General features: G+C 44.3%; 1 protein-coding gene across 5 annotated transcripts in view; it reads right to left on the bottom strand.

Annotated features, from left to right (window-relative positions):
• The window catches only part of MCM8 (minichromosome maintenance 8 homologous recombination repair factor), a 30,159-nt gene extending 17,334 nt beyond the window's left edge, over window positions 1–12,825 (bottom strand). For 2 of the 5 annotated variants that reach the window (XM_029072246.2, XM_029072250.1), the window contains exons 1-8: window positions 11,731–11,761; window positions 9,439–9,577; window positions 8,997–9,080; window positions 6,787–6,869; window positions 5,562–5,711; window positions 3,676–3,779; window positions 2,174–2,372; window positions 1,376–1,461 (exon numbers count right to left, since the gene is read on the bottom strand). In XM_029072246.2, the coding sequence (XP_028928079.1) occupies window positions 1,376–1,461; window positions 2,174–2,372; window positions 3,676–3,779; window positions 5,562–5,711; window positions 6,787–6,869; window positions 8,997–9,080; window positions 9,439–9,577; window positions 11,731–11,733 (848 nt within the window). In that variant the 5' untranslated portion in view covers window positions 11,734–11,761. Of the gene's footprint in view, window positions 1–1,375; window positions 1,462–2,173; window positions 2,373–3,675; window positions 3,780–5,561; window positions 5,712–6,786; window positions 6,870–8,996; window positions 9,081–9,438; window positions 9,578–11,730; window positions 11,762–12,431; window positions 12,452–12,699 lie in introns of those variants that run through there. The other 3 variants (XM_029072248.2, XM_029072247.2, XM_029072249.2) reach the window with 3 other exon arrangements.
• Between the last annotated feature and the right edge of the window lie 96 nt (window positions 12,826–12,921).

The following is a 12,921-nucleotide window of genomic DNA, read 5'->3' on the forward strand; positions in this document are numbered from 1 at the left end:
GCTGAACACAGATTCACAGCCTTTACCTTGATTTATTTAAGAGCCACTGCAAAAAACAGTAAACGGTGTTTGGATTCTGTGGGAATTGATTTATTTTTCTTTCATCCTTGGTATTTGGGCAATAATATAGTGTTCAGGTGCCCTCTTGTGGAGCAAGGTAGAAAAATTAGTGAAGCAATTCTGTGGAAATGCCCATTTTAATAATAATAATGTTGGCATTTGTTAAGCGCTTATTATGTGCAGAGCACTGTTCTAAGAGTTGGGGTAGATACAGGGTAATCGGGTTATCCCACGTGAGGCTCCCAGTCTTCATCCCCATTTTACAGATGAGGGAACTGAGGCACAGAGAAGTAAAGTCACTTGCCCACAGTCACACAGCTGACAGGTGGTCTTTTGAGCAGATTATTTCTCATAAAATCCACTGGAGTTCCCTGTCATCAAGCAGATGCGGTATGCACGCCCCAATCTAGGGACTATGGACTAGGGTCGTCGGGTCATTCCAAACCCCTTCTGCATAGACAAGGGAAGCACTGAGTAAATGCTACTGATGATAAATTAAGATCTTCCTGAGGAGGTGCCCAGTGAAACCAATGTTTAGTTCAAAAGATATCACCCACAAGAGCATTGAAAAATCTGCATGGGTAATAGATACACTTCAAAATTTTACATCTGGAGAAAGTAGAGAATTTTAAATTAAAAAAAAAATCTCTTCTATTCAGTTTGATTTCTTCCCCTTTCACTGCCACTTCAATTTAAATGAGGAGCAGTATGACCTAGTGGATAGAGCTCAGGCTTGGGAGTTAGAGGACCTGGGCTCTAATTCCAGCTCCACCACTGGTCTGCTGTGTTACCTTGGGCATGTCACCTATTTTTGCCTCAGTTACCTCATCCGTAAAACTGGGATTAAGACTGCAAACCCCATGTGGGACACGGACGCTGTTCAACCTGATTATCTTGTATGTATCCCAGCACTTCATATAGTTCCTTGCAGATAGTAAGCCCTTAACAAATACCGTAAAAAAAAAATTCACAGTACTTTTAAATGTTCAGTTAAAACTGCAGGATCAGAGGCTCTCTTATTGGGCAGGTCTAGTCCCACCAGCCCTGTCATCACAGTGTTAGTGCTTTCCCTCCTGCTCTTTATGACACTTATTTTACAGAGCAGGTGGGTAATCACGTTTATTTACTAACTCTTCTAAAAACCTGCAAGGAAGCCGCTGTCAAGACGCAAAGACTCTAAATAAATCTCGGAAAGTTAATAAACGACACACGATGAGCATTTCTTCAATCTCTTTTCAGGGCACTCTTTGATTAACGTCTACTCAAGAAGGAGGGAAAATCCAATTGGATACAAAAAAAGTACAATACTACTTACTTAATTGTCTGCCAGTCCACAGTGACCGTGAGAGGAGAGCTTCTCTGTGCCAGGAAGGATTTCCCTCGGCACTCGGGCACAGGACACTGGAACCGAATGAATTCAGATTCAATTTTTGCTAAGGTGCAATACAGTCCAGGTCAGCCTGCATCTTTCGATCTACTTTTGAAATAACCACAGAGGCCACTGAGGGGTATCGCTCTAGGCCGACAAAGCAAAGAGCACAATCTTTACTGTCAGGTGGAATTAGTACCCACAGAGACAGCTAATGGTGAGAAAGACCGTCAGACTAGAACCTGGAACAATTTGCCTCCAACGAGATCGATTGTCTCCTGAGCAGGCAAGAGAAAAATAGACGGTCTCTCTGCATTTCCCTCCACTGCCTCATGGCATTTCCTCCTCTAATCACGTGCAGCTAGAAGGGGAGAATGAGTTGTAGCGCAGCGCAGTGACAAATTGCAATGTCTCATCCTGGCCATACTCATACTGTGATGGATCCTTCTGCCACCAAACGATGTATACTCACTGAGGAAGGGCAGGGAGTGATTTTCTCCACCTCCTGAGAGAGCATATATCAGGACCCGTTCTCCACTCCAGGGCAATCCCCTCCTTCTCCCCACTTTAACAGGGAAAGAACATCAATTTGTACAAGGATCCTGTACATACATCATACAGTAGCTACAGTAAATGGTGACTTCACTGTCTTCAAGCAATCAGCCCATTCTAGAAGATGAAACCTCTAATGCCACAGATGGAGAGGGAAGAAAAAGCTCTTCGGTAATTAAGACTTGAAATTACCTTTGTAGGGAGACAGTATTTTCCATCTGGAAGAGAAATAGTCTGTAGTTCCCCACAGGCAGCACACAAAAAGGCCATCTTGGTGCACAGAGGTTTAATGTTACCAACACGAACCACGGTCCCTCGAAGAGCAACGAATTTCCCATAAAAATTGGCTCGGACGTTCTTCAGTTGAGTTAGGGGATCATAGTTGTATATTCTAAAAATAATAATAAAAATAATGAAAAACAAAGGAAACGTCTACCGAATTCTAAATCAGGGTGGCTGCTGCTTTCTAGCATCGGAACTTGGCCTAGTCCCCCCAAAATCCAGAAAGATTTAGAAGCTAGTGGGAGAATCTAGTCAACTTTTACCTTGTCCGCTAGGTTCTCAGTATTTTTAAATGTCACAAATTGGAAAGGGAGAGTACTTACGGCAGAAGGCTGGGGATCACTCTGGTAGCTCCATTTCATGGGGATAAGTGTTTTTTTGTTTGTTTATTTTAAATGGCATTTGTTAAGTGCTTACTATGTGCCAAGCGCTGTAACCAACCACTTGGGTAGATACAAGATCATCAGGTCCCTGTTCCACATGGGGCTCACAGTCTTAATCCCCATTTTATAGATGAGGAAACTGAGGCCCAGAGAAGTGAAGTGACTTGCACAGTAGACAAGTGGCAGAGCCAGGATTAAGAACACAAGTCCTTCTGACTCCCAGGCCCATGCTCTATCCATTAGGCCTCACTGCTTCTCTAGTGTTCTCTGGTGCTCTTCTCCATAGCACAGCAGGTATTCAGAGGCAGGGGTTTTCAGTGGATGTGCAGTGGGTGACAGCAGGTATGAGAACAGGGATAATGAGGGTTGCTGGAATTGTCAAATGTCTTAATAACTGTAATAATAATAGCATTATTAAAGTGTTTACTATGCACCAAGTCCTGGGCTAAATCCTGGGATCGCTACAAATTAACTGAATAAAACATAGTTCCTGCCCATAATGGGGCTCCCAATCTAAAAGCTGGTATCTTATCCCCATTTTACAAGTGAAGAACCTGAGGGGACAGGTTGGCTGACTTCCCCAAAGTAACAGAGCAGACAAGTGGCAAACTGAGATTAAAACTCAGGACCTCCAGATCTGCCCTCTTTCCACTAGGCCATACTGTCTCGCATGTTCATAAATACCCCAGTTTATCTTCAAATAACCCTTCTAGCGTCTAAAAATCCTCAGAAGGAGAGAAAAGGTTGTAATAAAGGTAGCTCTGTCCTGAATCATGCTTCCCAGAGGGCTGCAGTCTCTCAAATATCCCTGCTGGTGTATTCTTCCTCGTCCCTTCTTGAAAGCATTCCAAAGGAAGGGAAAATATCCCAGTAAGATTAAACCTGGCTCACTCTGATCCAACTGGTTGATGGCATGGTACAATAACTTTAGCTTTTCTTATCTGGCTGCTACATACAGACCCAGAGCACTCTGAAAAGCTCTTTAATGTCCTTTTCCCAGGAATGACATAAAACCCGAACGCTGCTTACCTTGTGTGGATTTGTGGTACATTTACAACTGGTTCTCCATCACGAGGCAACCCTTCTTCCGCTTGGAGTTCAGCTGCATGTCTTTCGAGGTCCTTAGTTAATACCTAAATAGAAATATGCATTAAACCAAAGTTATAATTCAGAGAAACTACATGGTAATATGCTCTAGAGGAAAGAATCTTCTATGTTAGCTATAGGAAAACTCTGGACAGGGGAATTCATGGTCTCTTAGTAAAGACTCTAATCACGGACTTATGAGTAGATGCCTAGACGTTTTATTCTTGGCAAATGCGTTCCTTTGTCTTCCTCTATTAAATTATGAACTCCTCGAGGATGGGGACCAAGTCTTTTCATCTACTTTAGGTGTCAGAGAACTTCGTTGTAGGCAGGGAACATGTCTACCAACTCTGTTGTACTGTACTTTCCCAAGGGATCAGTACAGTGCTCTCTGGTTGTAGGCATAGAACGTACCTACCAACTCCATTATATTGTACTCCATTATATTGCTCTGCAAACAGTAAGCACTCATTAAATACCACTGATTGATTGATTAGTTTGGTACTCTCATCACAGTAGGTGTTCCATTAATGCTGCTGCTGAGGAGAAACCAGATCTGGGGGGGGGGGGGGGGATCACTGTCTTTGGTTATTTCCACTCCCGGGGTCCTTAAGCCGAAAGATAGACAATAAGAAAGCACTAGGCCACCACCTTCTCCCTGGATCCTGCTAAATAGAGCCAGTCACTTTATTCAAATATTTTAACATACAGCCAGAGCTTCTAATATGTGCGGGTTCATGCTCAAAAAACTGACACTGTAGTACTGGCATGTCTGACACTGAGTGCTTATGTGTACGCATATATGCATGAAACTGCGACATCCTGAATCCCCAAAAGCTCACGTTGCCGGACTAATGTCCATAATTATCTAACAACAGTCTAGCCAAAACACGTGATAAGAACACGTACTGTGGCCGAACTGGGTGCATTTACAGGTCAGCGAGCAATTAGAACATGAATAAAGCAGAACTCTTAAAGAACTACGAAATATGGAAAATGGACTCTAAATCCCCCCAACCTGATTAAATAGAACAGAGCTGCATCAGTTAAAAGCACTGTGTACGTAAACAGCAAGAGTGTATTTACTAAAGGATTAATGTTCCTTTTACCTTTTCTCGCCGGTAACCTTTCTTTACTTTCCCAGCACAAATAAAAATCAGGAACGAGATAAAAAGAAACTGGCTAAGGATGAATTCAGATAGACTAAAATATTAACAGCTTGGAGGATATTCAAAGAAAACTCAACAGTGAAGGATCTGCACTTTCCCCTAGGCTGAGGTTTGCAACAAACAATATTTCCTCTTTTTATAGCATTTGTTAAACACCTATTATGTGCCCGGCACTGCCCTAAGCACTGGAGTAGATACAAAATAATCAGATTGGACACGTTCCATGTCCCACATGAGGTTCAGTCTTAATTTCCATTTTACAGATGAGGTAACTGAGGTACCAAGAATTGAAGTGACTTGCCCAAGGTCACACAGCAGAAAAGAGGTGGAGCTGAGATTAGAACTCAGAACCTCTGACTCCCAGACCTGTGCCCTTTCCCCTGGGCCACGCTGCTTTCGTGTTCCCTCTAGAATGTAAGCTTGTTACGGGCAGGGAACATATCTACCAGTTCTGTGTATTGTACTCTCCCAAGCACATAGTAGAGTGCTGTGCACCCAGGAAAGGATCAATAATTATCACTGATTGATTGATTTTCGTGATATGAATTGGGGTTTTTTTGGTTAACGCTAAGGACTCTGAATATTTGGAGAAGGCTGTGTGTCCACAGAATCTGCTCCTCTAAAAGATAATGCAAAGTCTGAGTAAAAACTAATACTTACCTGATGAATCGCCAGGCCCAGGCAGTTCAATATTTTCTCTGGCATGTCTTTTAATTCAGTTGCTATATCCGGTATTAATGTAGTCAATTCAGCATCTTGTATCAATTCCTTATAATCCACCAAAATACTCCCTTTTCTTTCTATTTCATCCTAGGAAACATTTGTGGAATTTTAAAAATGGGAAGTCTTCTCTAGATGAAATACAACATCCTGGAGCAGATTTGTCTTATAACGCGCAAGTTAAAAACTACCAAATCTGGTTTGGGTGGCTTGGCTGGCTTTGTTTGACTAAGGATCTGCACATCTTTCGGGCTCTGCTCATGGTCAAAGCCCTTCCTTCTGGAAGAGGTCAGGGACAGTCTTTTACTATGTAAAAACTCACACGTCTTTCCACGTCTCTTCCGGTTTTCACTTTTCTCCGCTTGATACTCACCTTACCCTCAACCCCGCAGCAGTTTATTCATTATATTAATGGCTGTCTGCCCCTCCACCCCCAAGACTGTAAGGTCGCTGTGGGCAGGGAATGTGTCTACCAGCTCTGATGCACTGTGCTCTCCAAAGTGCTTATTTGAGGGCTCTGTCCACTGTGAGGGCTCAATAAAAACCACCCTGCCCTTCCCCAGACTCTTAAATCTCAGTCAGTCTCCACAGTTTCCCCCTGCTAGTCCGATCCCAGCTTCTTTTTCTGACTACCCCACCGTGGCTACCCAGCCCCTTCCCTGTCACTTGCTTCCTTATTGCCCAACTACTCCAGGACCACCAAGGGAAGTCTGTTTACAGTCTCAGGGCTGGTCCAGTAGAGGTAACCATGGAGACCGGGGACGGCTTCAGGCTTGTGTGGGCTCCTCATCCTTCATGATTTTATGGCTCCTTGTAGCCTTTGTCTTTCAAGGCTGAGAAGCTTTCTCAATCTACAAAAATATACTTTCAGTCCACCTTCACATAGAATCTACTCTACACCCTGCTCCTTTTGGTTGCTCGTCTTTAAATTTTCCAGTTTCATTATACCCTTTTCTAAGTTGTAATGAGCTGGACTGTATCCGGTATTCAGGTGCAGCTATATCCTTGTTTTATATTATGTTTGCACTAGGATCGCTATTTGTAGATCTCTTATTGGAGGCTCGGCATATAGTAACCGCTTAATAAATACCTCTGATCGATATATTGCTGGATTGCAAAACAATAAATTACAAGGTCAGGTGCTCTGATATAACAAAAATCTTACCTTATCATACAAGTCAATGCGTTGTATAAAAAATTTTTCAAATGCTTGAGTCTTCTCAACAAAAGGAGAACAGTCACTGTAAACTAATCAGGCACATTTTGTATTAGTAATTAATGATTTGCATATTTTATTTGTTTTTTTCTAAATTTTTAGTGGCACTCTCACTTTCACATACATATACTGAAGCAGCATTGCCTAGTGGATAAAACACAGGCCTGGGTGCCAGAGGAACTAGGTTCTAACCCCAGCTCCGCCACTTGCTTGCAGCGTGACCCTGGACAAGTCACTTAACTTTTCTTTTCTGCACCTCAACTGAAAAATGGGGATTCGATGCCTGTTCTCCCTCCTACTTGAAACGCCCTGTCATCGGAGGCAGTGTTCCCATTAGGAGATGTCTTGTATTTATAGCCCAGCTCTCAACCCACTGTTCACGTTCCTGTCTCCCTGCCTGGAGAGCCCTCATCCCACAGTTTTGCCAGCCATTCCTCTCTCTTCCTTCAGAATCTCTAAAAACCTCGACTTTCCCAGGAAGGATCCTGATGGAGCTAGTAACTTTAAAAGTCATTTTTTTGGTACCGATCTTCTTAGTCACTGTATTTATTGGTTCTCTCTCGTTTCAAACTAGACTATATCTTTCAATTCATGCCTATCATATTCCCCATTAGACTGTCAGCTTATTACAGTGCTCTGCACGTAGTAAGCACTCGATAAATACCACTGACTGATTGATTAGTCTTCCCTGAGAGAACAGAGGGTCTCTTCCTTCCTTTGTATGTTCGCTCGAGTGACGATTTTAGTTATCTGTTCACAGGTGGCACAATAGAGGGATCCAGAAGTACAACTTCCATAAAGGAACAAGTAGAATACTATAATCATTTCAGAATTTCCCATGCTTGTATTCCCCTCATTTTCAAATCAATTTTGACATATAAACATTCCCAGGGTGGAGCAATGCTAAGCCAAAATGTAGCAGAAAATGAAAAGAATGAACATTAGGCCATTTTCAACATGTGCTATCCTACACAGAAAAGCACACGCATAGCTTGTGCACAGTATAAAGCCAGGCTGACCACTGATCAGTTGGTCAATGTAGAGCTTCAACCAAGCGTAAGGCACAAAAATACTCCGCGACCGCTCTCGGGCTGACGCTCACGAAGTGAAATTAGTACTGCCTGGGATTTGCTCATTGAATGTTATCCCTAAAAAAAGCCACACACACACCAAAAAAAAGCCTGAGTAGCTTCAAGGAATGAAAATATATTAATTATACATATAATTATATGTATACATGTATATATGTAATTATACACTAATAGTATATTATTCATTGTATTTATTGCTTGTCTCTTAAACTAGACTATATTTGTTAATTCGTGTATTAATTAATTAATTAATTAATTCGTCTATCGCATTCCTCATTAGACTGTATTTCCCTGAGAGAATGGAGGGTCTTTTCCTTCTTTTCTATATTCCTCCAGGCGACCATTACGGCGATCTGCGCATAGGGGACACAATACTGTTGATCCGGAAGCACAGCTTCATTAACGGACAAAGGAGAATTCTATCCTCATTTTAGGATTCCCCTTGCTTCTATTTACATTTATTTGATAAGGTGAGGGTGGACCATTATTTTAGCTGGGAGGCCACTTAAAGATGTCTTAAGTGCGTGGTGCGTGGTGGAACTCACCTCATGATCTCCTAGCCCGCTATCAAGGTGAGTTGAAGGGGAGAGAGGGCTGCTTCAGGCTGCAAGAGTGGAGTCCTTTCCACTCATGGGGGCTCCCAGATGTAGTCGGTAGCCCCCCCATCCAAACTACTGACGTCAGAGGGACAGTGTGCTGGGGGATTGCTACCTGCCTCGTTGTGGACAGGGAATGTATCTGCTATATTGTTATACTGTACTCTCCCAAGTACTTAGTACAGTATTCTGCACACAGTGCTCAATAAACACCATTGACTGACTGACTGAGCCTCCACGGCTACTTTGGCCACTGCAGGCATTGAGAGCTGCCAGGCCAAAGCCTGAGAACTAGCTACCCCAGAACTACATGGTGGTGGGAAAGGGGTTGAAAACAGAACCAGATAACAGTGAAAACAAGATCAGAACGAGGGATGGGAGGCTGTATGACACTAAGGAGTTTGAGCTTTGAGACAAAGGGGGAAAATGGATAGAGAAAAATGCCAATGATGCCACTGACTCTGAACCTTACCTTCAGAGAAATACAGCTTCCAACCCTTATACGGTATGAACTGGTCCAGTGTTGACTGAAGAAGTCGAGGTTGTGAACTTGGTCCTGCAAGAATGTATCGGAATACAAGTATATGCTGTCTTGAGTTTTTCCATTTTGTTCTCATGAAAACAGTGAAATATATTGATTTTGATTACTTTGATAGTTTTTAGCTAATGTTCTTATTAGAGAGATTTCAAGAAAATTCAAGATTTTCTAGAAATTAACCCTGTCCGCAACCTAAAAACCTTAACAATTAACACCAACAGAAGATATTCAGTTTCTGCAATATCAGGCAGCTTGAAAAGCCGGTCTTTTCAAACAGTAACATCTTAAAATTACGAATGCCTTCAAAATAACAAACAATGAATACCGGCAAATAAGAATGAACAAGCATCTCAAAGTAAGATTTCCCTGGACTTACCAGAATCATGTGTGTCTTTGTTTTTATTCCAGTCACCTTTCTGTCCTTTTCCTCTCCATTTGCCTGCGTAGTTCCCTCCACCTCTTCCTCTGCCCCAGCCGTGAAATCCTCTTCCTCTGGAATCGGCACACATCACTCTCTAACAAGGAATTTAGAAAGAGTTTAACAAAAAGTGGTTATGTCTGCTGGACGGCAAGAGATGAGGCTCACGATAAGGTTACTTGGCTGTTCTATAAACTGAAACCTCTGAAAATCAAGTAATGACTCTTTTGCTTTCCACAGGGGTTCTAGTAGACGGGGCTTCAGGATGGCTTTCCGGCCAGTGACAGAACTGATTAGCTAACGTCTTCCGGCACTAGCCGGCCCACCAAGGGACTCTTGCGCCCAGTTTCTAGCCTTGGTGTGCCTTCCAGGAGTCTAAGATATCTGCAGTTATATCCAACACCTAGTCAGAGCCGCCTCTACATTCGGGATACACCTACATGGAAGAGGTAATTATAAAGGCAAGACAGAAACTCCTGACCCTTGGCTTTAAGGCAATCAACAACCCCCCAATTATCCTCAAATCTCTACTAAAATTCAGCCTACTCACTTTGCTCCTCTAATATCAGTCTACTCACTGTGCCTCACTGTTGAGTTTTTGGGTTTTTTAAATGGTATTTGTTAAGTGCTTCCTATGTGCCAGAAACTGAACTAAGCACCGGGGTAGAACATGATAATTGGATTAGACACAGTATAGGTCCCACATAAAATTTAGTCTCAATCCCCATTTTAGAGATGAGGTACCTGTCCAAGGTCACACAGCCAGTCTCATCTCTCTTCCCAGCATCCCCTTGTTCACGCCCTCCCTCCTTCCTGGAACTCCCTCCCCTTTCTTATCAGTCAGACCAATCCACATTTTCAAAGCCCTCCTGAAATGACATCTCCCCCAGGAAGCCTTCCCTGAATAATCTCTCATCATCCCCACTCTATTTCCAGCCCCAGCATTTGGGTACACATCTTAATTCTGGGTGGCTCCCACCTCTCTGTAACTTATAATAGTGTCTGCCTTCCCCACTACACTGTAAGCTCAATACAATTCCTCTCCTCGACCCCCTCCAATCTGACCTCCGTCCCCTTTACTCCACAGACACCGCCCTCTCAAAGATGACCAATGTTCTCCTTGCCAAATCCAACGGCCTCTACTCCATCCTAATCTTCCTTGACCTCTCGGCTGCCTTTAACATCGTGGACCGCTTCCTTCTCCTGGAAACATTATACAACCTTGGCTTCAGTGATTCTGTCCTCTCCCGGTTCTCCTCATCTCTCTGGTCGTTCATTCTGTCTCCTTCGTGGGCTCCTCCTCTGCCTTCCACCACCGCCCCCCCCCCCCCATCTGTGGGGTCCCTCAAGGTTCGGTTCTGGGTTTCTTTCTATTCTCCATCTACACCCACTCCCTTGGAGAACTGATTCGCTCCCATGGCTCCAACTATCATCTCTGTGTGAATGATACCCAAATCTCCATCTCCAGCTCTGATCTCTCTTTCCTCTCTCCAGTCTCGCATCTCCTCCTACTTTCAAGACAGCTCTACTTGGCTGTCCTCCCGACACCTCAAACGTAGCAGGTCCAAAAGAGAGCTCCTCATCTTCCCACCCAAACCCTGTCCTTCCCGTGACTTTCCCATCACCGTAGACGGCACCACCATCCTTCCTGTCTCACAAGACTGAAACCTTGGCGTTATCCCTGATTCCTCTTTTTCATTCAACCCACATACTCAGTCCATCACTAAATCCTGTCGGTCCCACCTACACAATAACGCTAGAATCCGCCCTTTCCTCTCCATCCAAACTGTTACCATATGAATAGAATCACTCATTCTATCCCGCCTAGAGAAGCAGTGTGGCTCAGTGGAAAGAGCACGGGCTTTGGAGTCAGAGGTCGTGGGTTCGAATCCCTGCTCGGCCACTTGTCAGCTGTGTGACTTTGGGCAAGTCACTTAACTTCTCGGTGCCTCAGTTACCTCATCTGTAAAATGGGGATTAAGATTGTGAGCCCCAAGTGGGACAACCTGATTCCCCTGTGTCTACCCCAGCGCTTAGAACAGTGCTCGGCACATAGTAAGCACTTAACAAATACCAACATTATTATTATTATTACCGCATCAGATGCTGACCTCCCAGCCTCCTGTCTCTCCCCACTCTAGTCCACACTTCACTCTGCTGTCCGGATCATTTTTCAGGACACGCCACCTCGCTCCTCAAAACCCTCCAGTGGTTACCCAGCCACCTCCTCATCAGACAAAAACTCCTCACCATTGGCTTTAAAGCACTTGTCCGCTGCGTGAGCACAAACAAGTCACGTAATTTCTCTGGGCCTCAGTTCCCTCATCTGAAGAATGGGGATTAAGAATGTGAGTCCTATGTGGGTTCTAATCCCAGCTCTGCCACTTTTCACTTCTCTGGGCCTCAGTTCCCTCATCTGTAAAACAGGGATGAAGACGGTGAGCCCCACGTGAGTCAACCTGATAACCTTGTGTCTACCCCAATGCTTAGAACAGTGCTCGGCACATAGTGAGCGCTTAAATACCAACATTGTTAGTATTATTCTCTGTGCTTCAGTGACCTCATCTGTAAACATGGGGATTAAAAAATGTGAGCTCCATGGGGGACGATCTGATGACCCTGTATCTCCCCCAGCGCTTAAAACAGTGCTCAGCACATAGTAAGCGCTTAACAAATACCAACATTATAATTATCATTCTCTGTGCCGACTGTGAGCCCGTCAATGGACAGGGGTTGTCTCTGTTGCCGAATTGTCCATTCCAAGTGCTTAGTAAGCACATAGTAAGTGCTCCATAAATACTATTGAATGAAAAAAAATGTGAGCCCCATGGGGGATAATCTGATAACCCTGTATCTCCCCCAGCGCTTAGAACAGTGCTCAGCACAGAGGAAGCGCTTAACAAATACCATAATTATTCTTATTCTTATTTCCTGTGCCTCAGTGACCTCACCTGGAAAAACGGGGATTAAAAAATGTGAGCCCCACGGGGGACAGGAGGACAGGGGTATCTCCCCCAACGCTTAGAACAGTGCTCAGCACATAGTGAGCGCTTAACAAATACCATAATTATTTTCTGTGCCTCAGCGACCTCATCTGTGAAATGGGGATTAAAATCTGTGAGCCTCACGGGGGACAGGACAGGGGTATCTCCCCCAACGCTTAGAACAGTGCTCAGCACATAGTAAGCGCTTAGCAAATACCATAATTATTATCATTACCAAAGGGGGGGGGGAAAAAAGTAATCCGAGGAAGGAAGGTCGGGCGCGAGGCCCCTCACCGCAGTCGGCGGAGGGCTCCGCGCATGCGCGCCGGGCCCGGCTTGGCGCCTTCCTCTTCGGCGTCGCCCGTCGTCACTTCCGGAAGTGGGCGTGGCGAGCGCCAGCCAATGAGAGGGGCGCGTCCGGGGGGGGCGGGGCGTGGGTCCGGAGGGCGGAAGTGGC

This window comes from Ornithorhynchus anatinus, chromosome 9 (genome assembly GCF_004115215.2).
Source record: "Ornithorhynchus anatinus isolate Pmale09 chromosome 9, mOrnAna1.pri.v4, whole genome shotgun sequence".
NCBI lineage: Eukaryota > Metazoa > Chordata > Mammalia > Monotremata > Ornithorhynchidae > Ornithorhynchus > Ornithorhynchus anatinus.